Raw genomic sequence first — 27,724 nt, 5'->3', positions numbered from 1 at the left:
CCCCTAGCAATCCGAATCTCCATCCTCTGCCTTCGCTTTCCCTCACTGAGGGGAAGCGTGGCCTGCAGGCCGGTGTGCTGAGGCCCTGAGGACCTCAGAGAGTGATGCTCACAAGGGATAAATAGAACTTTATTTTAAATAAACATATGCACTCTGTACACAGCCCAGGGAAACCGGGCTCAGTCATCAGCTGTCTTGCGCACATCAAAGCTGCCACAGGGTCCACGCAGCAGTTCTGCCAGCAGGGCGAGTAGCTGCCCGTGTTCCTGCTGCACGTTGATTGGAAGGGCAGCCAGCTCACTGCGCAGGCTCCGCTCCACCATGCGGCCCAGGGCCCGGCGCAGCTCCCGCAGCAGCCGCATGGTGCGAGAGTCGCCCTCCAGCCTCAGCAAGTCACTGTCGCTCAGGGAGATGGTGGCCCGGCGTCCATCATCTGAGGAAAGGGAGAGGTGGGAGCCGAGGTGAGGCTGGGCCGGAGCAGGCGGGCCAGCTGTGGTTGGGTGGGGGCGTCCTCTTCAGGTACCCACCACGGATGTGGACATCCCCATCGGTCAGCAGCAACACAGCTAGTGGGTGCACCTGGGAGGAGTCCCGGACGAAGACACTGCCATTGGACTTGACAGCCATGAAATACGTCAGCCAGCGGCTCCGCAACCTGGTGGCCTCCCTAGAGAACATAGAGCCGGGGAAGGTCACCCTCTGGCCTTTCCAAGCTGCACTGCCCCGCCCCGCCCCACCTGACCTCAACCTGTTAATGGTCGACTTGTGCAGCAGGATGTTGCCTGATTTGGTCCTGTATGTGACGCTGTTGGGCTTAAACTTCCCCTGCCGGGTCACCTTGCCCTGCCTCACCTGCCGAGACAAGAGGAGGAGAGGATGGATGAGTGAAGCTCAGGTGGGAGGGGGCAAGACTGGGGCAGGCGGCCTCCCCCCCCTCCCCGAGCCAGCACCTGGATGAGGTTGGGGTAGAGCCCCGCCATCAGCACGCCCTTCACCAGCTCTTCCTCCTCGCTGTACTCGTTGCACTGGGCCGAGGCCAGGGTGCAGTCCGAGGGCTTCCCCACCAGGAAGGCCTCGTAGATGTTCTCCGAGAACTGCTTAATCAGGCCTGGGGAGACCAGGGTGCGGGGTGACCCCAGGGCCCGGGCACAAACTCCATGGGGCAGGGGAGGGTGGGAGGGCCTGCTGACCATGGATGAAGCGCAGGCTGGGCGCGTAGAGCAGGTTCTCCTCCAGATAGTTCTCCCGGGAGCTGCGGTCCTGCCAGCGCAACACTTCCTCCCAGCCAGCCACAGCCCGCACAAAGGCCAGGTGGTCGCTGCCACTGTCGTGGCTCAGCAGTGCCTTCACCTGAGGGAGAGGGGAGTGCGCAGGCAGTCACCTCAGGGCAACCATGGTGGTGCTGGACAGCATGGGGGAACGAGAGGGCTGGGGCCTGACCTTGTCCACCTCTGCCCGGTTCTGCAGGCTGCTGCTGAAAGGGTCCCGGGTCAGGCAGGAAACAACCACCAACAGAGGGTGTAGGCAGCGGAAGATGGCGGCCAGCACGATGGCCTTGGCCAGCCGGGGGTCGGTGGAGATGTGGGCCAGGCGCTGTCCCAGGGTGGTCAGGTATTCTCTCTGGTCCAGTACCCCTGCAACAGCTCAAGCCATCAATCCCTGTCCTTCAGCCGCTCTGCGGCCCAGCCCTACCCCCTACTCACCGATCTCCTGCAGCAGGATGACGGCCTCGTCCACTGCCTTGATGTCCGGGCTGTCCACGGCCTTGGAGAGGAACTCCACTGCCTGCGAAGACCACCAGCAACCCCCATGAGCCTGCTCCTGCTCGCCAAGCCTGCACCCAACTCGGGCCACCCTACCCTGCGCACCGTCTTCTCCGGCATGTGAATCTTGGCCTGCAGCACCAGGTTCTCCAGGGGTGTGCGCAGGATCTCCGGCACTTGGAACGTGGCCATTTTCTCCAGCCGACTGCGCGGGAATAGATGGTAGGCAAAGCCAGACTGGCAGCGGCCCGCCCGGCCCCGGCGCTGAATCACGTTTGCTCGGGACACCCACACGGTCTCCAGGCAGGACACCTGGGGAGGGTGCAGGGCAGCAGCAGTCACCACAGGCCTGCCCCAGTGCTGCTCCAGCCAACAGCCCCCTCCCCAAGGGGCAGAGGTACGCGCGCGCGCACGCGCTGATGTGGCCCAGAATGGGCACCCTCCCCCAAGGGGCTGGCTGTGCCTGGCTCATCGCCAAGAAGGCTTGGGCACCTTGGTCTTGAGATCGTAGCGCTCCTCCTTGTGTAGACCACTGTCCACGACATGCACGATGTCGTTGATGGTGATGGAGGTCTCAGCAATATTGGTGGCCAGGACGATCTTGCGCACCCCGAGCGGCGGCTGCTGGAAGATGGCCTTCTGGTCCATCATGGGGATGTTGGAGTGCACTGGGAGCAGCGACACGGGTTAGGAGCCCTGTTCCCGCCAACCCCTTCCCTCCCCGGGAGCATGCTCAGAGGCATACACCCAGTGGAAGGTCCCAAGGCCAGCAAAGGCAGTGCAGGACAGTCAAGACCGGGCCGTAAGCCCCAGGCATGGGCTCACCTGGCAGGATGAGGTATTTGCCTTCGTGCATGCCCAGGGCCTCCTGGAGGCGTTGCTGTACTCCTTTGATCTCCTGCCAGCCGGGCAGGAAGCACAGGATCCCACCTGGAAGGGGCGCTGCAGGCATGAGCCAGCTGCTCCTGGCAGATGGAACCGTGTGGGCAGGGGGCACACAGAAACGGACTCACCTGGCTCCCCTCGGGCATCGATGTGCAGAACCAGATCCGTCACGAGGTCCAAATCCAGGGCACATTCATCCTCAGACTGGGGGGCAGGAGAGAAGAGGCCAGTCAGTCCCAGGGAGGGGGAGGCACGGTCGGTGTCCCCTCCGGCCCGCATGGCACCCTTCCCTTCTAAGCACTACGTGTGCTAAGGCCAAGTCCTCACCTCGTGGTGCCGGTGCCGGGGCGGGTACTGATGCTTGCCCAGCTTGGCCAGGATGTCCTCCAAGTAGTGCTCCTTGACGGGGTACATGAAGCCGGGCACCTTGATGACCGGGCAGCCCCCAAAGTAGCGGGAGAAGCGCTCGTTGTCGCCTGTGGCGCTCATGAGCACCAGCCGCAGGGCCGGATTGAGTCGCTGCAGGCCCTTGAGCAGAATGAGCAGGAAGTCCGTGTTGACGTCCCGCTCGTGCACCTCGTCCACAATCACGTGGCTCACGCCCTCCAGACTGGGGTTGCTCTGCAGCTTCCGCAGCAAGATGCCCACGGTGCAGAAGAGCAGGGCCCCGCCGCGGGCCGGTGGCTTGCTCTCCAACCGCACCTGGAAGCCCACATTCCGGCGTAGGGAGGGGCCCAGTTCGTGGCTGACACGCTGTGCCACGGACACAGCAGAGATGCGCCGTGGCTGAGTGATGATGACGTTGCACTGTGCGCCACGGCCTTCGGTCACGTAGCGCTCCAGCAGCAGCTGGGGGATGCGCGTGGTCTTCCCACAACCCGTGTCCCCTGAGATGACCACCACGGGGTGCTGCTCAATGGCATTGAGGATGGTGTCCCGATGCGGGTCCACAGGGAGCTGGGGGACCTCCTGCCAGACCGGCCCTCGCCGCCGCCACAGCTCGAGCAGGTTGTGGCTCATACGCAGCTCCTCTGATTCTAAGAGAGGCATGTAGGGCTTGCCTGTGATGGGGTCGCTCAGGGGCCCCGAGTCCTTGCCCAGCGGCAAGATGTCATCGCTCTGCAGTCGGGGTTCTGGGGAGATCCAGGCACTGTCCACAGGGTACTAGAGGTCGGGAGGGAAGCAAACAGTGAGTGGGCCAGGCTGCCTTCCTCCCTACCAGCCAGGTCACAGGCTGCACAGGGCAGAGGCCTCAGTCCCCTGATGGTCGGAAGACCCAGTGCTGCTAGACTACCGGGGCAGGTGGGGTCCCCTCCTCCGTGAGGAACATGCAAGACCAACTCGCCTACCTCCAGCCAGAGGTTTTTAGGCCAGAGAACAGGGATTCCAAGGGGGGACGCTCTTACATGATTGAGGAAGGTCTCGATCTTGCGGAGGATGGGCTCAGGCACCTGGATGGTACACGGCCGGCGCTGGGTCTCTCCCAGCTCTCGCAAGGAGGCCAGGTTGTACATGGCATGGGTCAGCGGCTCATTGTTTCTGTCCACCAGGCCCAGGCTCTGCAGATGGACACTACGTTCAGTTGGCTCCAGCTGCCCAGAGCTGGCTTGGGCAGGTTCAGGGGCTCAGAGAGAAATTATAGAGAACCACCTCTTTTCTGAGAGCTTTCGGGGTGGGGGTGATGTGACCAAATAGGGTAATTTAGGAGCAAGGAGATGTCAAGTGTCCACACACGTGACTTTAACAACGGCCGAGAAAGCTAGACCTGCTATACTAGACAAGATCAGCTCTGCCCCAGCTCGGGGACCTTTCAAAGTCCCTCGGCCACAGATGACATTCAAAGAATTTGAAGACCACACCCCCTCCTCGGCTCCCAACACAGCACCTGTCCCACATGGAGCCCCATTATACGCAAACAGACACAAGATCTTTTGAAAAATGTCAATTTCCGTGACAATCACGGAGCCATCGGACGGTAAGCAACACAGCTTCATTCCCTAGGCAGACGGCATCCCTGCCGGCACCAGTGCTCCCATTACTTCTAAGTCCCCATGTCACCCCACACCCCTCTGGGAAGCCCCTTCCTCTTGGATTCCTCGCCAAACAGCGGCTTGGGGCTCAGACACAGGGCTCAAAAGGTGCCGCCATAGCTGCTCTGCTCCGGGTTGCCTGCTCCTTCCCCCCACAGCTCCCGGCCAACCAGCTGCTTCCAGAACTGCTGCCAACTAGAAGCTTGTTCCCTCTGGACTAGTCTAGGCCACACTGGGACCTGTGTGGAGACAGCAAGCTAGAACACAGACCTCCCAAGTTCTCCCCACAGCCCTCACTCTGCTGCTCCTCTGTCCTCCCACTCGACTCCCACCCCTCCATTCTGACCTCACCATCAGCTGTCACTAAGCCGCAGAGCAAAACACCAGAAGTGTCTGCCCATCTAGAGGAAAAGCAGGGCCTGCTGCCCATCACTAGCCTGTCCAACCCACCTAGTGCCCTGGGCCCCACCCACTGAGAAGCTGCACTGCCCTCACCTGGATGGATGCGCTCACCTTCACCGTCTGCCCAGGTGAGTCTAACTCATTTTGGACCCAAAGCCCAGGAGCAAGATCTCCCTGAGCCATCAACACCAGCTCGTCTGCTCCCAGTTTGGCCCTCTTCCTGGCCAACAGTGGCACTCTGGGGGAGTCCTGGAAAGAGCTGACAGGCCAGGACTTGGGTAGCAGGTAATTCCGTGGCTGGGTAGAAGACCTGGAGAAATGGCCCAGTCTGCCCAGTGCAGTGGGGACCCTTCCGGGACTCACCTTGAGTTTCTTGCAGGCCAAAGCTGCTGCCTTATTCTCTGCCTCTGCTTTGCGGCGCCCTTTGGCGACGAATGTCATGGGACAGGGCCAGAGCAGGGTGAGGGTGGCCAGTTTGGTCTTGGTGCCCACAGTATGGAACTGCATGAGGTTCTACAGGGAATTGGGAGATGGTTGCAAAAAAGCAAGGGGAAAAGAAAAAAAGATTTGGGACCCGATGGAAGTAAGCCATCTCGGTGGGTACCAACCACCAGCCACGTAAGCGCTGCTCCTTTATGCCCCTCGCTCCACCCCTGGCTTCTCAGCAGAGACCAGTGTTGGGCAGTGCACTCACGGCCTGCCCTCCTAGCCCACTGTCCTCAGCACCTCGAGCAGCCACAAGTGTGGGGGCTGTGGCAAGGGCTTCCAGCACGAGCTACAAGCCAGCAACGTCCAGAGCAGCAGCTGGATGGAGTACTAGAGTGACAATTCTGAGGGTTTCCTTCTCAGCAAGCGCAACTCATATCCCGACCTCTTCCACCCTCTCAGGCAGAAGGTGGTCTTCCACTCGCCCAGCCCAGCCTCACTGGCCTCTCCTGGTCCTGCTTGCCTGAGGGGCTCCTGAACTGCCTCAAGCAGCTGCAGTACAGACACCTACAGCCTTCCCACCACGCCTGTCTGAGGAACACCAGGCCTAAGCTGGCCGCTCCACCCCCATGGATGCCTGCAGGGCCCAACTCACCTTAGCTGTGGAGGAGGAGGTTGCAATCTGAATCACCTTGGCCAGGAGGTTCTTGGGAAGGGGAAACTGGGTCAGAGCCCTAATGGCACTGTCATCGTCAGTCATCTCAAAGGAGCCCCCCCTGGGAGGACAAGAAGTAAAGGTGAAGAGACTCCGCCTCCAATTTGGTCAAGTCGGCCTTGGGTTAGGACGGGGACACAGGGCACCCTTGCTCTGCCGGTCCCTCCCTCAGGTCCCCCAGCCCCAGCCCAGGGCAGAGAGCAGGCAAGCTATCGCTGGACCTTGTGAGACCTGAGTCTGCACTGGAGGGGGTGCCACATGCTGCTTGTAAGAGCCCAGCCACAAAGAGCAAGACCAGCTACCACTCCACCCCTAAGAACGACGGGCACCCCTGCCAGTCATGGGACGTCCCACCACCAGAGCATGACCCCAGGGAGCACACCCCCACCACCCCCAGCCCACCCCCCGTGCAGAGGTGTGGCCTGCTTCTTCCCCTGCGCTTCAGCTGCACCTCGAGTCCCTGAGTGGGGTGTGGGAGTCCTGCTGGGTCATAGACAGGAAGTCAGTAACATCGATGGTTCCCTCTTCTAGCTCTTCCTCCTCATCCTCCTCCTCTTCCCGGCCCAAGGATCGGGATAGGGCTGTAGGACCCCCAGGCCGGATGCCCTCAGGGTTCAGCTGCCTCCAAGAAGTGGGTGGCATGGCAGGCTCTGGGCGCCACCAACTATCAGCTGGGGAGCCAAAGCGATCAGCTAGCACACGGTATTTGGCGGCATCAAACAGCTCGTTCCGGGGACCCAGTAGACCCCAGCCCTGGGGAGGAAAGGGGGGATCGTGAGGGTCCGCAAATCTTGTGCAGGTCCCCATCTAGTCCCTCGTGTGTGGCAGCCGTGTCTGCTCTGCTCAGTGCCTTGTCCAGGGCCAGGCAGAGTGGCAGGGAGAACACCCAGCATTGACAGGGGAAAAACCAAAACACAACCTCACTGCCTTCGAGTCATTTGTGACTCACAGTGAGCCTGTAGGACACGGTAGAACTGACTGATTCTACAGGAGCAGAAAGCCTCCACTTCCTCCCTCAATGTAGGGGGGTTTCAAACTGTGAACCTTGCAGTCAGCAGCCCAACACGTGACCTCTCCACCACCAGGGCTCCCTGACAGGTGCAAGCGGCAGGACAATAAAACCACCAGCAAGCCCGAGACCTTTGCCGAGCACTGGGGAAGTAGATACATTCACCTAGTGGCCACGTGGCACGTGAAACAGGCCCTGCCCAGGAGAACATGGTCTACCGCAATGACTGGGCCAAATGAACTTAAGCCCTCTACACCAGAGCTTCCAAAACGCGTTAGACGCTACAGTCTTACTGAGAGGAAAATGTCAAAACATTTTCTGAGTCATTAGCTTTTACAAAGGGACCCTGCTGGCAGCTTAACAGCAAGGTCAGCAGTTCAAAAAACAACCAGGCACTCTAAGGGAGAAAGACAAAGCTTTCTACTCCCACCAAGATTTATAGCCTAGAGAACCCACAAGGGCAGCTCTCCGGCGTCTTTATAGCACCCCTATATGTCGGAATCAACTTGGTGGCAGGGAGCATCTGAGGCCTAGCCTGTCTTCCCGCATCCAGCAGAGCCAGGGTTCCTGACTCTTGGCACTGTTGGACCTTGGGCCTGTGCATTCTAGGACACGTAGCAGCATTCTGGCCACTACCCTCTTGGGTGCACACAACACCACTGCTTATGGCAACCCAAAGGACTCCAGCCACGGTCGAGTGTTGCTGGGGGTGGAGACACCCACACTGAGAACAAGTAGGGCGGAGCTATTCTATTGGAGATGAATTAGTGAGACCTAAGTACAGAGGTACAGGTGAACCTACGAAAGGTCAAGTTTCCCAGAGAGCAGAAGATGGTGAGTGAGGAAAAGAGTGAGCCAGGGAGTGTGATTGTGGGGCTCAGAAAAGAGGCTCGAAGTCACAGTGCTGAAGCAACAGAGATAAGGCCCCGTTCGTCACGCCACAGCTACCTGGGGTGCTGTGTGCCGGGGTCTGTGAGGGAAACCAGAGCCCAGGGGCAGCCATGTCACAGCAGAGGAGACAACAGGAGTCACAAGCAGAGGGAGCGGCCAGCAGCGGGGGCAGGACTGAGAGGAAGGATCAGACCCTGAAGGATTACGACGGCCTCCAAAAAAGAAGGAAAAGAGGAAAATCCAAAACTTGAGTAAAAGGGGGCGGGAAAGCGGCAGAGAAAGAGGAAAGGAGAGGAAAGGGCAGTGTGTGGGCCCAGGACGAAAGGGGACCATGCTGCTCAGAGGCTGAAAAGAGGGCAGGAGCAGGGACAGCCTAGGCTCAAGACCAGAGAGGGGCTTCGGGAATGTATGTGCCGTAGCACATGCATGGCAAGCGGGTCCTTGACAGGGCCGGCTGAAGGACGGAGGTCTCCAGGCTGACCCTGCCATGGAGCCATCCATTAGGGTGAACAGAAAGGCTGGGAAACAGGACAGGAGGGCCAGAACCTCCCTTAGCAAGCAAGCCATGCCCAACCACTGGGACGTGAGAGCAGCTAGTGCCGCACTTCCATTCCCAAGATAGGAGGGCGGTGCAGCTATGGGGACCCTCCCAAACTAATAGGGAAGGGAGTGATCGCCATGATGGTTTCTAAAGCACGGAATGAAGATAACCAGGGAGAGAGAGAGAGAGGAGAGAGAGAGTGTGTGTGTCTCGGGTGGGGCGGGGGGTTGAATCTCTCACTGGCTGAAGAGTGAGAGAGGAACCACAGGTGGGCAGGGCTCGGGACAGAAGTGATTGAACTGAGGCACACCCAGCACCAGTGAGCCTGTCCCAGCAAGAGGCACAACACTCCCCCCAAGAAGGGTGTGTGGCTTGCCCGGGGGAGGGGCACCTTGAAGAGCTGGCAGGCTGCGGCGGCCGCCTGCCGCTCGGCATCGATCTTCTTGCTGCCATAGCCTTCCACCTCCACGCTCTTGGGCCACTTGATGTGCAGGGTGACTTTCTGGGGACGAGAAGAAAAGGCTCAAGACCGAGGCTCTCTAGCCTGCAGCAGGGCCGCGGGCCCAGTGGAGGAGGAGCATGGCTGTGACCTCTCTCAGTCTGCGACAGGCTCAGAGCTGAGAGCAGCACAGCCTCAGCCCTACCCTCCCTCTTCCCGGGAACCCCATCCCTCCCCCTCCGCCTCCTGTGTTTTTGCCACCTCACGTGCCATGTTCTAGCCAGAGGACAGGCCGGTGCAGAATGGCTTGCCTGCAGGGTCTCTGTGGGTCCCAAGGCCCTCAAGAGTCCAGAAGCAGGAGTTCTCATGGTCACACCAACCCTCTGCAGCCCATTAGTCAGCAGGGAAGCTGATCAGGGCCGGTCTTAAGACTCCAGAATTCCCTGCCCCTCCTGTCCCGAGTCTCCCTATACTAGGGACTCTTCTATTATGGATCTTCTTCAAACCTGGCTTTGCTGAGTCTGTTGAATTGTTTTCAATTCAGAAGACCTATTCTACATCTTCCTTGAAGAAAACAAACAGGAAAAACAGCTGAGAGGAAGGAGCAGCCCACCTCTGCCCTGGCATCAGACGAATGCTTCCCCTGACCCCAGGTGAAGTCACCTTTTTCTTCGGGCCATTCGTGTGCACGTAGACCAGTTTGTCTTTTGCATGTGAGATGCCGAGAGCTCTTCCGATCACACTGTTGAGAAGGTTTTTGGGTTGCGGGAACTCTTTTAATAGGTCCCTAGAAGCTAGGGAAAGAAGAAGAAATGCATTTCAGTTCTTCATTTAAAACTCACTTCACTTGGCCTGTAGCAAAGCAAAGCAGCCCCGGGCTAGACCCTGAGGATGGTGGCTCGGTACCCAGATCACAATGAGCTCCTGAAAAAGGAAACCAGCTGCAGGAACTACAAGGTATAGTGTGGCCCAGATCCACCTGCCTGGTCATCTCCTGAAGAAGGGTAATGACCGGCATGCCACTGAGGAAACCAGCCAGCATCCTCTTCCCCAGTCAAGGTTCGGATTTATTCCATCAACCAAAGAAGCTGGCACGGCCAACAGCCTCTTCTAATCTAATGCCTGATAGGAGGCACTAAGCAACAACAACAAAAACCCACTGTATGCGCGCGCGCGCGCACACACACACAGAGATAAAGGCAATGCAAGGCCCCTCCTAAAGTGACAGGCACACTCAAAAGGGAGGATTCAAACCCATGTAGACCAACGAGATCTGAAAACTGGGCCGTGGCTCTCAACCATCTCTTGACACCCTGCCAAGGGCACCCCAGAACCAGATTCTGTGTAGGGACAATGACTGGAGACCTTCATGGAGAGACGTGGGCACGAGCTGCTATTCTTGAGTTCTTGGAGTCCAGTGGAGGCAGAGTGCATCACACCCCTTGAGAGGGACCTCACCAGTTGCATTTGGGCTTTGGCTCACTGCCAAGCGTACAAACGGACAAGGTGTGCACCTGGATGGCAGCTGTCCAGACAGGGGCCTATTCAGGCCACAGAGAAGTTAGGCCAGCTGAGAAGAGTTAACCCTTTCAAGACATTTTCTGCTTTGAAACTTTTGTGGAAACCATGTTTTCAATAACAAACATTTTGAGCAAACTGAAACAAGGAAAAAGTTTGTGATGATATAGATTCTGATACAATTAGTGGGACACCCATATCCCAAGGGAGGTTGTGTGGTGCTGGGGTTGGGGCTATGAAACTCATTTCTTCAGTTTTACTTTTAAGTCCCCACCAGATGACAACACATACTAAAGGTGGGCTAGCAATTCTCAACTAGGCCCCGGAAGTGGTATATGTAGGTGGACACTCTATTGTTTCATGGACCACAAAAGGGTTATCACCCGAGGCAAAGGCCGGTATCCTGGCCAACAGAAGCAGGGGCAAGATGGGCAGGAGGCTTTTCCATTCTCTACTCCTAGTCCCTGGCATTTCTTTCCCCTTGAAGCCCGCCCCAGAAGGTCACTTGGGGGTGTGTGTGCATATATGTGTGCACTGGCATGCACCGTCAGCCAGGGAGCTTTTGCCTGGCACTGAACATCCTGCGCCCCCAAGGCACTGCGAATAGCAGCAATTCATTCACGTAGGGGAAGGCTCTGCACTTTGGGAAAGTTATTCTACAAATTCTCATGTAAGCCTGCGGCCCGCGTGAGAACCCTTGGATAGAAGGAGCAAAGCAGTAAGAACTAGAGCCGGTGTTTCCAGGGGGCAAGCGCCTCTGACCCCTGCCGTCGTACAAGGACAGCCTGCCTGGATCCTGACTCCCTCTACTCACTCCCTTGGAAAGCAATGAAGAACCGACACAGCCAAGGAAGAGCATCTCGGCAGGCTCTAGGGTGGCTGGATTCCACACCGGGTCCCAACGTTAAGTAGGTCCACTAGTCCTTGGGCAGAGCTGCCAGGCGCTACTGGGGAGGCACCGTGCTGGGCGCCATCGGGATCCCTCTCTTTGTTCCGCACGTTGTGGATGGATGATGGGCGGCCCACTCTCTAAACCTCGGCCACTCATCCTGCCTGGGCGTTCGTTGCTCTTTCTCCATTCCCTCGAGGTTGGCACCTCTCACCTGTTCCGGTCAGATGCAGGCGTTACCGCGTTTCGTGGGTCCTTTAGGGGCCTGGACCACACTGATCTCCGGAAGAGCGGGACGGCGGTCCAGTCACTACCGGGCAGGGAGCCTCCGCCCGCCAGGCCCGCCCCGCCCCGCCCCGCGCCCTCGAGCTGCCATCCCCGCCGCCAAGGGCGTCGCGGCCCGTCCGCCCCCGCTACATCCCTCACCGTTCACCATGCTCCCGTCGCCGGTCCCGGGCCCGCCGGGAGCTGCCCCCGCCTCGTCGGCCTCCTCGGCGTGGTCGGGGCCGGCGCAGCCTGACGAGAGGCCTCGCGAGCGTCCCTGTCGCCCGGAAGCGCGGGAGCCCGGCGGTCGCAGGCGCCGAGAGACGCCGGCAGCCAAAGACATGAGCCTCCTGGCGGCCGCCATCGCGCTCCCGCCGGCCCCCGCGGCCCGAGAGCGAGGAGGGCGCGAGCGCGCGGCTCGGCGCGCGCCCCCTGCCGGCCCGGCGGACCCGCGGCGGGACCTCGGCCGGCGGCCGGCGGGCAGGGCGCGATCTGAGCGGAAGGGTTCTCCTGAAATAGTGCTGGGCCCTAACTTCGGAGCCATCCGGGGAAAGGAACACCAGCGCTCGCTCCCTCTCGGCCCTCCTCTGGCACAGTGCCGGCCCCGGGGCCCGCCAATCTGGGCAAGCCCGTCTCATGTCCGGTTACAAAGCCAGCCTGGTGAGCGCCGAACACCCGCGGGCGGCGGCGGGTCCCTCTCACTCCCCGCCCCCGGGCTGGGGCCCCGGGATCAGCAGCCCCCGGCGGGCCGGCGACGCTGCGAACCCTCCTCATGTGACTTCCCTTCCCAAAGGCCTATGCCGGGGCCCAAGGGTCGGCTGGGAATCAGACCACGGTTCTGCCCTCCTGTATGATTTCGTCCCCGTTCAACCCCTTGCTGAGCATTGCATTTCCACCCTCCAGATCTACGGAATCAGATTTTTTTAAAAAACAAAGTAAGATTCCCCCGCCACTGAATCAGACTGATGTGTGTCTGAGGTGAGGAAGGTGAGACCTTGTGGCCTTTAAAAGGGGCCTTGGTCAGAGGTCGGCAGCGCGGCGTGGCCAGGGGCTTGAACATGGATGCCAGGTGTTCTGTTTTGTGCCACTTCCAGCTCTGAGGCGCAGGCTCCCTGGAGAGGTTGTTAAAACACAGCGCTGGGCGCCACCTCCAGAGTTCTTATTCATTCGGTGTGGAGGAGGGCCTGAGAACGATATTTCGAATGAGCTCCCAGCAAAGGCTTGGAAGGCTGGAGGCCACTGGCTGATGGAGGGAACGTAGAATCGGAGTTCCTCCCTTCCCTTGGTCTTAGTTCCACCTCGACCACGTTTGCTAGCTGTGAGCCTTGGACATTCTTTAGCAAAATGAGGACAGGCTTGCATTACTTGTGTTGCATGTCTAGTTTGGAAGGCTTTGCAGCATGTGGGTGCTGTCTGAGAAGTCCCGGCCCCGAGGTCTGGCTAGCCGGGCCAGGTCCCTCAGAGAGACCCAGAACAGTGACAGCGAAGCTGCAACTCCAGCTGCCACCACGTCCTCCTGGGGGTGGGGGTGAATTTGACCACATAAAGAGCACAGGGAAGGTGGCCTGGGCAGAATTCTCCCAACACCTCTACATCAATATTGGACTGGCAACACCCTGGGATCAGAACACAGTTCTCCAGTGCCTTTGTGTTTAGGCAGATAGTAGTACATCCGTTCCCCAAACACCTGGGTCTCCACCCAGCTCAGGTGTTGTTTTCCCAGACTGCAGCACCTCCAAAGTCCTCAAAAGAATCCAGCCGTTGACTGAGCTTGGTAGCGGTGGCAGGGGCAGAGGGCAAACTCTGAAAGTGGTATGTCTGAGAGTAACGAGTCTGGGCAGAAGGAGCCCACCTCTCAAGCTGGGCGACACCTTTCAGGAGGTCCTCAGTGTAGCACCAGGTAGAAACATTCCTTGGATTTGCTTCCATGGTGATCAGAGTCGAGGGGAGGGGGTATGGAAAAGAAAACCGCCATGTGTGGTTTACAGTCCAAGCTGGGGGGTCAGGTATGTAGGGGACTGTTGTGTTCTCTACTGTGCTTTATCTGGGAGCCCTGGTGGGCTAGTGGGTACGTGATGGACTGCTAACCGCAAGGTCAGCAGTTTGTAAACATCGGCGGCTCCCCCAGGGGAGAAAGGAGAGGCTTTCCACTCCCATAGAGTGACCCTCTCAGAAACTCACAGGGCAGCTCTGCCCTGTCCTATGGGGCCGCTGTGAGTCGGCATCTATTTGATGGCAGTGCGTCTGGTTTCTTTGGTTTACTTTTATAAATAGAAAACCTATCTCAAAGGGACATATGAAACTTTGTACTTAAGAAAGCATCACCGATGCTGATCAAATCGTTGGTCCTCAGGGAGTTCTCGGTCTCCCTTCTTACAGGGGAAGCCACCCTGAGTCTCCACAAACCCTGGCGAACCCTGTAAAATTACAGCGACTCCTTAGACTCGTTCTTGGAACGCTTCTTGTGCTGTGCTCCATGTGTCTAGAGCAGGGTTTGGCCAACTACAGCCTGCAGACCACACCCAGCCCACCCACTGTTTTCACAAGGAAAGTCAGTCGCTGCAACATAGCTCTCATGCTCCCATGGCAGAGCTGAGTACCTTCAAGGAAAACCGCGCAGCCCAAAAAGCCCAAGGCATTTGCTACTTGGCAAGCTGCTACTGTGTGCTGTGGAGAACCCTGGAGAAATGGGGAGGAGCTCAGGCCTGCCCCCCTTATCTCAGGACCCTCTGCCAGGCACCCTTCCTTTCCACCCACATTCCATCTTCTCCTCCACATTCTCTGGGGAGAGAACGTGGGCTGCTTTGCCTGCAAAGAGGGAGTTCTGAAGAAAGAGAGAGTTTACTGGCTCCGAGGGTACTCCGTCCACCTCCAGAGGAGGCAGGACATCAAGGCCAAGAAGGCTAAACCATCACATCTAGCATCATGGAGTCCATCGATGGTGTCAAGGATCTCCTGAGTCAACAGGAGGACGTTTCAGGGACCTGAACGTTGAAGGTCCCCGCAAGAAGCAACAGAAGGAAGCCCAAGACAGCCCAGGCTTTGGGGCTGACCAGAGGCCTGCAGAGAAGGCAAGAGGAAGCAAAGACACCCCAAGGAGCCAGGGGTCTCAGCAGACACGAAGGCAGCTCCCTCTGCCATGGTGAGATACGTTACAGAAGGTCAAAACGTCAACTCCTTCTGTTGGGTTGGCAAAGAGAAGGGTAAGGGGAGCTCCAGGGTCTGGAGGGGGCACCATGACCACCACCACGCCATCCCCATCCTCACGGCTTTCCCCTGGGCAGTGTGGAACCGTGGGGTCCTTAGAGGCCAGCCAACGTCTCAAGAGGGGACACAACAATTGGTAGGAGGGAGTGGGCAGTCCTATGGTCCCCACAATCTCTCGACTGTCAGTTCACGTGGCTTTTGAATGCTTTGTCTCAGACCGAAGACCAGGAGATGAGGCTAGGTATGTCTAGGCGACATGTAGACATGTATTTCTTGACTGATGAGCCCTTTACTTTGGAAGGAGGCCTTGGTAATAGACTGGTGGTAGAATAAAATCAGAGGTAAATGACATTTTCCGATTCTAAAGCGGATTCTAATGCGTGCTGTGACCTAGACAAACGACTACCATTTTCTGGGCACTACTGACCCCCTGGGAGGCCATTTCTGCCACCCCCGTCCTTCTGTCCTTCTGAAGAGCAGAAGCACTGGGGAGCCTCTGGAGGAGCAGAAAGCACGGCATAAAGGCCCCGAGTCATGCGGGCTAGGAGGCTGGGCAGCTTGTGGGATGAGAAAACGGAGGCAAGGACCTTTCCTGGCTGAGAGAGAGAGAGCGCGCGCGCGAGCCAAGATGCACACCCCCATGGATGCCTTCTGGAGGCCGGGCTGGGAGGAAAGACAGTCGAGCTCCGGGTCCGCACTGAGAAGAACGCCTGCCCAGCCGCCCACTGGGGCAGCTGCCCTTCCCGGTGCTGTGGCTCCTTCACACACGCTCACGGAGGCGCACTCAAAGCCGCTCACCTGCCATGTTGGGAATGTTTACGGTCAGCCTTTTCGAGTTACAGGGCATTTTAAGGAAAGAGAAAAAAGGAAAGGGCCGTCAACTCGGGTCTCGGCAATGGTGGGAGGTGGCATTTCTTTAAACCCAAGGCAAACGGCCGGGGGGCTGCAAGGCCTTGTTTCTCTGCTACTGTCCACAGGCAGCCGACGCAGCAGGGGGCAGTGCCCGAGTCCGCTGCCCGGGGCAGCAGGTGCCACAAACGGAAGGGGCTCTCTATTCTCCGCGCCCTCGGGGCTCTGCACCTTCAAAGCACTTTACAGCCGGAGCCGGAAGTGGACTCCAGTTGAGGCACAGACTAAGAGGAGACACAGTGCTCTTTCCGCTAGGCAGCTGGGGGAGGGGCGGGCCAGGAAGAACGGGTCAGGACAAAGAGAAGGCCCGGGAGCACCTGGAAAGGAGCCAAGGCTGAGGGAGAGCAAGGACGTTCACAGGTGAAGATGCTCTTCGGCCCAAGGAGGGCCCGGCCCAGCAACCAGTCAGAAGGAAAACCCAGCAGGCCTTTGGACAGAGAGGCGAACCTTAAGGTCAGTAAAGTGCTTTGAGGTACGGAGGGGCGGGGGGGAGGGGGCGTAATTGGCTGAGCATCCTCAATGTCTCTGAGATGGACAGCACCGGGCCAAGTCAGGGTCCTCTTCTGACCCGGCTCTCCGAGCCACCTCCGGCCTAGCAGGCCCAGGCCCGTAGCTTCTTCATGCTGGTGCTCAACAGCCAGGGCGAGCTTAGGCTCCTGACCACACTAGCAGGCCCAGGGGCACCGTAGCCGCCAAGCCACGTGGCCAAGGACCAAGTGATCTCTCCCTTAGGGCTCCTGTTAGGCCTGCTCCCTGCTCGCGCTCAGCAGGCACCCAGGCTCCCTTTGCTGCTCCCCCAACCCCCCACCAGCCTCGGACCAAACTGATGCTGGAGGCCAGGCCCCTCCCTTACCTCGAGAGATGGTCCCTCCGGGGGCAGGGTTGACACACATGGGCGGAAGGCGGGGTGGGGGGAGTTTGCACTGACGTTGCCTGTGCTGGGCCCGATCTGGGGGGGGGGAAATGAGAGGGCATCAGAGTGACATAGTCCCACACCTCCCAGTTACAGACCCCTACAGCTGACTCACCCCCAGAGCATCCGTGAGGAGCTTTGGGCAACAGGTTGCTGGCACGGTTCTGGCAGCCAACAGTCAATTCTGAGAACCGTGCTGCGCAGAGGGAGAGCGAGCACGGTCACAGCTGGGAGACGGGATGGCTTTGTAGCAGTCCCCATTCAGCCCTCAAAAATGCCCTTCCACTCGCCCAGTGCCTTTGCACCCGCCTCCACCCCGCAGGCAATGAACACCCTTCTGTGCACGTCTCTCAAATCTCGCATTATTCAGGCGAGAAAGGACAATAGAAATGGCATTGTGTGTCTTCTGCCCTGGCAGCTAGCCCCACCTTTGCTATGGGTTCCCCCGGGGCCACCTCAGCCACCAGACCCCAAACCAGTCTTTCCCTCTCGGAGGCGGGCAAGAGGGACTGGTCACTGCTGGGTTCCTCCCTGAAAGCCCAGTGGGGCCCGCACTTGGCAGCCTTCTCTCCCTTTCTCAAAGCTTCACAACTTGCCCTTCCAACTATTTCCATCTGTTGGAGACGCAGCACTGTTATTTCTGGGTGACCGACAAAGCACTTTTTTTTCCTTTTCAGTCTTACGAAGTTCTGAAATGTTGACATACATAAACTAAAAGTAAGCCACTCACTGGGTCTTTTCCATGAGAAGGTAGAAATGGACAGGTAAGGAAGCCTTTAGGTCTTTTAAACCACTTAAATGGTGAGAACGTCAGAGACTCTCGGGTCTGGGGGGAAAGGTGCAGGAGCGCTTCATTCTCTTTGCCCAGTGGTTTCTGGATAGTGAATGGGAGAGGAGAGGAGGGGGAGAAACAGCACACACACTACACACTGCAGCAAATGGCCACCGCTGCCTAGAGGCCTGGGGTCGACCGTGCAAGCTAGCTCAGACGCAATTGGTAAGGAAGGGGATGGAGCAATCACGTGGACAGGCACCTTGGTGTAAGACTCAAATTCTCCACACTTTACAAAGTGGAGGCTGGACGAACGGAGACCAGTGCCCTGAGATCATCTTTAAACCTTGATGGAGTCCTCTCAAAACCAAACAGCAGCTCACCTGGACTGATAAGAAAGCCCTGTCATGAGTCGTGTGCTCTCCGAAGCCGGCCAGGGAGCCCGGGGGCAGTGAGGCGGGGATGTGAATGGGGACCAGTCGGAAGAGGAGGGTGAATGCAGCTGTTCTTGTGGAGATGCCGTCAGGGTCATGGAACTGTGCATGCAGACACGACTGGATGGGTGTCTGTTCTGTGTGTTTTCAGCAACAACCACCACGAATCATTTTTAAAAGAACTGTTATTCTGCAGTTGTTTTTTTTTTTTAATTAACGGCAGTTGAATTATAACCCCCAGCAGGGAAAGTTCTGACCCTGGTTCCTGTTTTAAGTCAAATGGGATGACGGAGCACCTAACTGCCTGCAATGGGTGCACAGCTGACCAGGCAAAAGGGACGGCATCAGAGGGCAATAAAAAGACATAACAGCTACTTCTGTCCAACACCTCAGGGGATCTGGTTTCCAGGTTGGAGGGCTGACGGCCAGGGTTTTATCCCAGTTTATTGGCCTAATAACATGCTGAATGCTTCTGTTCTGCCTCCTAGTTTACTGCCTAGTGCCTGGGGTCTAAGAGCTGGCAAGAGGAAGGAGGAGGCTCAAACAGGAAGAGGATTTGGAATGTGTCACTAATTGCCTCCAAGAACAACCATCTCCTCCACCCAGAACCAGATCAGACATCCTCAAACTACAGCCCACGGGCCACATGCGGACCGTTAAGGACATTTATCGGGCCTGCTGGGTGTTTTTGCCTCGTTTTGTTTTTTACTTCAAAATAAGATATATGCAGTGTGCATAGGAATTCATTCATAGTTTTTTTTTAAACTATAGTCCAGCCCTCCAACGGATCTGAGGGACAGTGAACTGGCCCTCTGTTTAAAAAGTCTGAGTACCCCTGAACTAGATGACCCTACAGAAGACCCTACAGAAGAGCACCAGACCAGACTTTCAAACACTGGTATTCAAATTTTCAGAATCCACAAAAGCTAGAGCTACTTCCCTGAGATAAATTTTCCATTCTTTTTACTTCCTTCTTGTTTTGAGACTATGGACTGCAAAGCAAGGACCGGACTCAACAGTTTCTACAGGACTCACATGGTGAGCCAATCCCCCTTCCCTTTCAGAGGTGTGCATTCCTCCACTGGGAACCACTGACCCCAAGGCTCTGTCTCTTCCTTCAGGTTACTACTGCAATTCGGTCTGAAAAGAGCACAATGCTCCAGGCAAACAGTCTTGATTAATGATCTATGGTTTGGCTTTAAGAAGACTTCAGGGGATATTATTTAAGACCATCTTTTCAGGGATTCATCCAACCTTCATGGCTCCAGGATGTCTGGAGTCCTTGAGAATCTGAAATTCTGTTTTGCAGTCCCTACCCCCCAACTTGAGGATTCATGTCTAAACTCTTTGATCAAAATGTTCAGTCCTGGTAGCCAAGCGCCACCCAGTTCTGATGTCCCTGACACGATCGCTAAACAGTAAGCTGTCAATATCCCTACTCTCAAAGCAAACCAAGAGTTTTAGTTTAACGAGTCAAGAAGGACGGCCTTAAGCAATGGACTCTTTGAAGGCCGATCTGTTGGGGATCAAATGGCCACCAGTCATGGGGGAGTTGGGGTACTCCCTGAAGACAGGAGTGACAGGGCGAGCAGGGAGTGTGTGTGCATGCAGGAGAACCAACTGAGAATGTAACCAAAGACACGAATCCCACATGCAGACTCCAGTGAGCTCACGTATGCTCTGCTGTGTACCAGGAGGCTTCCAAAAGCTCCTAGGCAGAGGTTCTCAACTGGTGGGTCGCGACCCCTTTGGGGGCCAAACCAACTTTTCACAGGGGTCACCCGATTCATCACAGTAGCAAAATGACACTTATGAAGTAGCAACGAAAATAATGTTGTGGTTGAGGGGGGGTTACCACCACATGAGGAGCTGTATTAAAGGGCTGAGGCATTAGGAAGGTGGAGAACCACTGTCCTAGACAATCTTTCCAGGAACTTTCTGAAGCCCCCTCATAATCTCTACCACAACACAACAGGGTGAATTTTTCTTTTGAGTGCCTATAGAGGCTTGGGGTAGTACAGACACAGGAGCTCACTGTAAAAATTTTTCAGCGTGTCAGTATTTTGGGAACACTTTCATAATAGAATGTTAGTGGGGAGCCAACCCCTGCAGTCAGGCCAACCTCCCACACACCCAGCTGCACCTGCTCAGAGCTCTACTCCCACCTGCGCTGCCTCAGCACTGCCAGCCTGGCGGTCTGCATCACACTGCGCTGCTTGCCTCAGTGGTCCAAAGCATCTTCGCAGGCAGCAGTTAGTGTGGTCATACTCTGTGCAGACAGCTCCAGCTGTGGAACCCCACCTCAGCTTTTCCCACAAGGCCCCATCATCTCATAGGTGTGTGGTTTTGCAGCAAACACATACTGTGCCGGAGCAGGAAAGTGCCTGTGAGAGGGCCTGGCACAAGGCGCCCGGGATCAAAGTTGATCTGGAAACTACACCCAGCTGTGCCCTGAAGCTACGGTTGGAAGTGGCCGGCTCAACCTTTCCGTTTTCGATGCAGGGAGGCTCGCATGCACAGAAAAGAATCAACACCTGACCATTCTTCATCGCCTCCTTAAGCAATCCCACACCACCACGGGGCCCTCTGCTGACCCTGGAGCTACCAGTGGGACCTCGTAACGCTTTCACTGTCCTACAGGACTCTTCTTGTGCAGCAGACGGTGGGGTCCAACGGCCCAGCTATTTTAATTAAGGGCGGAGTGCTTGGTCACCGAGCCCCAGGGCTCCTCCAAGCCACCACAGGGAGCTCCATGCTCATCATGAGGAGCCAGCATCTAACAGTGAAGCTCCAGGGGAGACTAGGAACCGTCCTACACAATTATAAAAAATGCCACAAGGTCACACATGACCAAGTGCCAAGGTCAGGAAGCCGACTCCCAGTCAGAGAACGGGGGAAGGCATCAGCCAGGGAGCTGAGAAAGGCAGGGCGGCCTGCACAGACACTGTCAAGCTGGCGACTCGTTCTGATGAATGCTAACTCAGAGAGCTCAGACCAGAAGACGGTTGTCGGTAAGAAAACAACACCTACCTGTGTGGAAAGCAAGGTCCCAAATCAGACGCTAGGACATCCTGAAGCTACTGGACAATGGCAGGGACCATGTGTTTACCAGGGAGCAGGCCCTGCTCTAAGGTCCTGACAGGCATTCACGCATTGGATCTTGGGAGCAATCTTCCCAGACAGGGCCTGGGATTCGGCCGCTGAAATCATGAGGAGATGCAGACCTATGGTATTGACTACCTGCCCCAGCTTCGCCAGCCTGAGAGGGGCAGAGCCAAGAAGGACCTGTCTGGAGCCTCTGCTCAGTGAGGCCTGGCTGCTGCCTCCCACCTCTGCTGAGAGCTAGCAGTGTGTCATCCACCCTCAGCCTGGAAGAGGGATCACAGATACGGGGAGGGAATGTTGCCGAGCGCCCTTCCCTCACCCAGGTCCTCTCCCTATCCCACCACAGAGGAGAGAGGGGAGGAGCGTGATCGAGTTGGGCATCCCACCGCTGTGCAGGACTGTGCATGCAGAGCCCCCTTTTCCTGGTGAGGGCCTCCTCCTCTTATAAAGGGGTGTACCACAAAACCCACTGATTTGCAGGGAAGCACACAGCAGTTGTTGATACTCTGTCTTCAGCTCAGAAAGTACTACCCCACACTAATCTCAAGCTCAGTGATCCCTTCACAAGCACTGCTCACCCACAAAACCAGGACAGGAGCATTTACGTCTGATAGGTAGTGTGGAAACAAATGGAGGGATTGAAGAAAAACAAGGAGGCAGGAAGAGATAGCCGAGTTCTGGCGTATCCAGCCCACCCTCGGCCACCACGCCAGAGGTCAGGATGCTACTGCTTGGGCAGGTTTTTCTGGGCCTAGAAGAACATAACTTGGAGAGGAGACATGATTGGGAGGGTCTCTTTAATCAGTAGTTATGGAAGGCTCATTATTAGTCTCATTGATTTCTAAAACGTGTTCAGGCAGGAAATGGAGAGCCGGCATCAGCACAGGGGACCGGCCTTTTCTCCTGATCCCCGGGAAGGAGCCAAGCCGTACTTCTGTTTCTGTCTTAGGAAAGTCTCTGAACCTCAAAGCCCAGCCCAGCTGTACCACTTCCTGTGAGCTACCCTCCAGCCCCGTCACACACAGCTCAGCCCTGCCATCGCTGATGCTATCCCTGCCCTGTCTGCTGAAGAGCGTGATTTCAAAAGTCCAGTGTCACCTGCCAGTTTCTAGGACCACCAAGAGAATGATCACTCGGGAACTTCCACCAGTACTCGCAAACGGCTGTGCCACGTGTGATGGATGCCAAAGATGAGCATGAGAGGCCCTGCCTGTGGGAAGCTGCCAATCTCGTCAGGGACGGGACAGTTCAAGGTGGACTAAACACAGGGCAGCAGTGAACAGAGGGTGCACTGTGAGAAGCTGGAGAGGAGAGGATGCATTTGGTTGAGAGTATCAGGGAAGGCTCATGGAGGAGACAGCCTCGATGCTAGGGTAGGTGTCGATATTAGTGAATAGCATCCAGGGCTGGGAGAACAGATGGACGGACAGGCCTGGGCAAGGAGGGGGCTCGGGGTGGCAAGCACCGTGAAAGAGAAGGGCAGGCAAGGCCTTTGGGAAATCACCCAAAAAGGGGATCCAAGGGCGACACACTGGTGAGAAAGGTTAACAGGTGCCCACCACAGGGAAGAGGGGCGTGAAATCACCAGGACAGTCATGCTCTTACCTTTTCTGAATGAGTCCAGGCTGAACATTTCTGGCCAGGAAGAATAGCTGGAATCCTGAGGAGGAGGGCCAGAGGCCACGGTTAATACAGACCCAGTCCGGGAACACACAGAAAGACTTTAGTAACACAGAGAAACATTGTCCAGAAGATGAGATACAGGAAGCTCACTAAAGAGCCCCAACTGCTGCTCTCCGGTCGTAAGGCTGGGAGGGGCCAGCTCCTGTCTGGACTCATCACTGGCCGGCTTTGTTGCTCTCTAATTGAGAGCGTTCTTCTTCTCTGACCTAACTCTCCCTGACCCCTGCTAAACAGGGTGGCGTTAAAGGGGTGCGTTTCAGCAGGAGAAACATTATTTCCACCTTCTCACAATACTTGCAAATCTCTCCAGGACTTCCAGGAAGAAAAGAAATTCTTCGAGGGCCCCTTCCCTCACGCGGTATCCGGAAAGGGAACCAATGATGGTCTCAGAGGCAATCTGGCTTACTGGGCTGTCACAAAGTCTAGTTCAAGTTTCCAGAAGTGGATATGACTGACAGAAGCAGACAGTGATTGTACAGTGATTGCAAACAAAAAGCTTTCAGAATGGAGTCTGAAAAATAACAGCGAATATCAAATGCAAGCTCAACTGTTGGTGCACTGGCTCATTAAACACATTTAACTGGGGAATACACCTAGTGGGCAGAATGACAATTTAGGAGCGGGAACATGTCTGGTTTAACAAATTTGCTTTAATAAATGACTCAAAGCTTCTGGATGCTCTTAAGCAAGTCAAAGTGCTGGGTTAGGTGCAATAACCTTAGACAGCAAAGCTCAATACAATGTTTTCATAAATCAGGATAATGCCCAGCATTACCAGAGTCTACTGGGGCCTCCATTCTTGCTAAGCGCTATTCCCTTTTATTTTCAAATCTTGAGGAGGTGGGGGTTGTAGGGCTGACCTGGAGCCGAATCTTTCAGGTCCATAGCAGGTCTGCCCTGATGGCCTCCTCTCCCCCAGGGATGCCGGAAATCTCAGCCAATAGGATGTGGTAGCTCAGAGAGAAAACTTCAATACAGTATCAACAATGGTCAATTTTACCTTCTACCCAAATTATGAGGAATAAAAGGGCAGAATTTGGGGTTCAAATGGAAAACTATTATAAGATCCAAAGCATATCAAATGCCTATGATTGAAGCAGTCCTTTCTGGCTAAGAGATGGTAGGTTTGGTTACTTGAAAAGAGACCCTGGCTTTGCTTTTACAAAGCCCCTCACCTAGGTCTGGGGAACTTTTTCTATCCAGGTCCAGCTCGGAATCTTTTAGGCTTTGCCGGCCAGATGGTCTGTGTGGCAATAACTCAAGTCTGCCTTTGCAGCATGACCTCAGTCATAGGCCATTCACACATTAATGCACAAGCCTGTGCTTCAGAAAAACTTTATGCTGAGAGTGGGCTGGGGTGTCCCTGGGTATGTATTGACTGGAGCTCACATACCAGTATCTTTTCCTGAGCCAGCCTGAAAAAACAAAAACATAGCACAAAATTCAAAGTAGGATCTTTCAGAGATATTTTACAGAGCTCAAGACATTGAATGAAAACTCAAAAACCCAAACTCAGTGTCATCGAGTTGATCCTGACGCCTAACAACCCTATCAGGGTAGAACTGTCTCAAGGCAGTAATTTCACAGGCCGTACTGGAGTAGAAAGCCTCATCTTTCATTCTTGAAGTAGCTGTGGTTTCAAACTGCTCACTTTGCGGTTAGCAACCTAATGAATAACCACACCACCACCAGAGATCCCATGATATTTCATAGAGGTAAAAAAAAAGCAGTCTTCCTGGTAATGTACAACACAAGTATGTTAAAAACCACTGTGATTCAGCAATTCTCTTAAAACTTACAGACAGGGGTAGAGGGGAGGGAGGGGGGGAAAGTGAGGACCTGATGCCAGGGGCTTAAGTAGAGAGCAAATGTTTTTAGAATGATGAGGGCAATGAATGTACAGATGTGCTTTACACAATTGATATATGTATGGATTGTGGTAAGAGTTGTATGAGCCCCTAATAAAACGATTAAAAAATTTACAGACAAGTACAATTTTATCACGTCAAGAATTCTTGCATAAGGAAACCCCACTTGATTCCAGATGGAATCACTGTGGGATGATTCCTGGGTGGAGAGATGCCACAGTAACCAATTCAAGAGCACTCCCCTGTTCCAGATGACTCACAAATGAACCTGCCACCGGTCTCTGGCTCGGCCAGACTTTGTGGGCCTGGCTCCATCCACCTACCTTACAAGAGCAGTGACAGTCTCGGATTGCGTAGCCTTTCCAAGTGGAGCTGGGTCCTCTCCTTGCTATTCCTCATCCCGAGGCTGGGCCTCCTCCTGGGAAGGACAATGCTGGGTCACTAAAATGGTGATCCCCACAGGGAAGGAAAGGTGAACTCCATTTAACATCTCTAACAATAAGGCCAGAGTTCATTATTGGCATGGAACACACTCATTGGCACCCTTGGCCTCTCTTCAGGACGACGCGCTAGACCATCAAATTGCAAGATGTCTTAATACCGAGACCCCAGAAACCAAGCGAAACGTGTGCAAGTAACAAGTGTCTAGCAGGCTGGAAAAGTATTTTTCCCAAACCCAGAGGAAAACTTGCTCCAGTTCCACCAACTCCAATACAAATTTAAGCAAGGTCAATCAAGAAGCTACAGAGAACCCTGGGACACCCAGAATACAATGGGACTGCCTAGTTTTTCAAGGTCTCGCAAGTTTTCCGCCTTTGTCAGGTGCAGTCAGCGCTTTCCATCCCTACTAAAACACAATCGCATTTTTCCTTCACTGACGGGCTTCACTGGCTCCAGCCTCCATGGATTTTTTTGTTACGGTATAAACACCATTCTGGAATGGAGAGGTAACAAAGCTCAATGGTAGACAGCATGATTACAATCTGCAAAGAACTTCCACAGACTTTATCTTATGTAATCCACGTGACCGCCCTGTGAGGTAGGAATGCTCTTCTCCGGAGGAAGTTAGGAATGGAATCACAATGCACACAACTTGCTTCTAAGATCTCATAGCTGGCACCGGGCAGCAGAGAGCTCTTCACTTAGATACTCGGCTCCAAAGTTGCCCCAAGCTTATACTACACTTTTTTCTCACTTCCAAGATACAGTATTGCCTAAGTGCAATAACATTTGAAATAACATTTACAGTAACATCTTTCAAGGGTTAAAAGGGATGAGAAGACATAGCTGATAAAACCTTGGACTACAACCACATACAACCAAAAAACTCGAAATGTAAATAGCTCTGGGCGGGTAAAGGGCAACAAACACAGGAAGGAAATGTAGTACATTCCTAAACATACAACAGCGACAAGAATCAAGAGCAGATCCTCGATTCCCTGTTGGAACCTTCCAGAGCACTTCAGAGATTTACATGTTCTTTCAACACAAAACCCAGTGTAACCACGGGGTCACTGCCTTCACAGAAACTCCTGGGGAAATCAGCAAGAGGTCTCAGCTCACCCTGGCCAACCACAAACAGGTTAAGAGGCTGCAGGGCCATCTGCAGTCCACCTGATACAGACTATGGCAAGACCCGTGGGTCAAGGTTGCAAGATGGAACAACCCCTGCTTTGCAAAATCGCAACGCAGGGGAACACTGCTGTTACCCGAGCACTACCTAGACAGCATGCTCCTGGCTTGGTGGCTCTGAGGACCCCTGGGACTCCAGTTCCCTGCAAACAAAGGGCTCAACATGCATTAGGTCTTCCCCTGCGAAATGGGGCAAGTCACCACCAGCAAACAAAGAACACATCACCCTTTGGCCTCCACCAGTGACACGGCCGATGCAAAACAGGGCAAACCAGAGCCGGCAGAATGCATCAGGCCTCTTTCTGGACGAGCGGTCAAGGAAGCAGAGGGGGGTGCAGACAAAGGTCCCGGGGCACTCTCCAGGGGCCTGCTACAGAGGCCCTGCCTTGGGGAAACCGAGCATCCCCAGAGGCGAGGGCGTCGTTGCGCCAATGAAGAGGCCTTTCCCGCGGCCCCCGCGGAGCCCCAGGCGGCGAGGCCCGCCCCAGCGGACCGGCCAGGCTCCCGCCCCCGTCCCGGCTCCATGGCAACGGTAGGCCGAGCCTGGCTGACCACGGCTCGGCCCGGCCGGCTTCCCGGGCAGGCCTAGGATGATGCCTGGCCTGCTCCGCGGGCCCGCCCGCCTCTCCGCCCCACTCGCCGCCTGGCCGGCGATCGGGCCCGCGCCCAGCTCGCACCGACCACCCCAAGCAGCGGCAGGCTCCTCGAGGGGGCACGAAAGGGGAGAATAAAAAGCCCAATTCACCTGTTGTTACAGATGTGAAACAAGCCTCGGTGCACCGCGCATGAGCCGCGCCCCCCCCCAACGTGGCCGGACTACAACTCCCACAAGCAGTAGCGCGGCCCCTTCCGGGGCCAGTGGCGGAAGTCCCTGTGGCCGCCCCGGCGCCGTCTGCCCGACGCCACCGACCCCGCCGGCCGTGCCCGGCCGGCGCCGCGTCTGAGCAGGCCTCGAGCTGGTCCTCCGCCCCGGCTCGCCGAGGCCGCCCAGGGCTCCAGGCGCCGGGCGCCCAACCCGCCGCGAGGTCCCCACCAAGAGCCCAATGGGGAGCGGCGGGGGCGGGACTTCCGGCGGAGGTGCGACGCGGGCGGCCGCCCGGGAGGCGGTCTGGGGTCCCTGAAGGAGCGAGTTGGGGCGGCTGAGACGGGCCTCAGACGCCACCCTCTCCCGGCGACGTAGCGTCCGGCCGTGTGAGGGCCGCTAGGACCCGGGTGCCTCCGCACGCCTGCCCGCGGCTCCCGGAGCGAGTGCAGAAAGAGGCCCGAGCCGAGCCCCCAATCCGGCTCCCCGCCACGGCTCTTCTCGCCACCTCCCTGCTGAGCTTCTGTTTCTTGGGGAGGTGAGAATCCCTGCCTCCCACGGTGACTGGGAGGGCGACGCCCACGGAACGCAGGGGCATGTTGTAAAATGCACCACGCTGGAGGGAGG

The 27,724-nt window shown here is 56.2% G+C and overlaps 1 protein-coding gene across 6 annotated transcripts; it reads right to left on the bottom strand.

The window, feature by feature from the left end:
* Positions 1-115: 115 nt before the first annotated feature.
* DHX30 (DExH-box helicase 30) lies at positions 116-27,319 on the bottom strand. Of its 6 annotated transcripts, none has more exons than XM_075547262.1 (23): positions 27,041-27,319; positions 24,987-25,081; positions 24,189-24,210; positions 22,718-22,772; positions 16,742-16,837; positions 9,765-9,895; positions 9,054-9,164; positions 6,673-6,974; positions 6,162-6,282; positions 5,444-5,593; positions 4,055-4,207; positions 2,976-3,812; positions 2,777-2,852; positions 2,589-2,693; positions 2,256-2,431; positions 1,869-2,075; positions 1,704-1,785; positions 1,441-1,634; positions 1,191-1,350; positions 951-1,108; positions 749-852; positions 528-667; positions 116-433 (listed from the first exon to the last, which is right to left on the bottom strand). In XM_075547262.1, the coding sequence occupies exons 4-23, from the start codon at positions 22,743-22,745 to the stop codon at positions 180-182; spliced, it is 3,585 nt and encodes a 1,194-aa protein (XP_075403377.1). In that variant the 5' UTR covers positions 22,746-22,772; positions 24,189-24,210; positions 24,987-25,081; positions 27,041-27,319; the 3' UTR covers positions 116-179. The 6 variants fall into 6 exon arrangements, with proteins under 6 accessions (XP_075403377.1, XP_075403378.1, XP_075403375.1 ...); XM_075547263.1 differs by lacking the exon at positions 27,041-27,319 and adding an exon at positions 26,522-26,731; XM_075547260.1 differs by lacking the exon at positions 24,189-24,210.
* Positions 27,320-27,724: the final 405 nt, after the last annotated feature.

This window comes from Tenrec ecaudatus, chromosome 4 (assembly GCF_050624435.1).
Source record: "Tenrec ecaudatus isolate mTenEca1 chromosome 4, mTenEca1.hap1, whole genome shotgun sequence".
NCBI classification, from domain to species: domain Eukaryota; kingdom Metazoa; phylum Chordata; class Mammalia; order Afrosoricida; family Tenrecidae; genus Tenrec; species Tenrec ecaudatus.
This window is presented reverse-complemented; position numbering and strand designations above follow the sequence as displayed.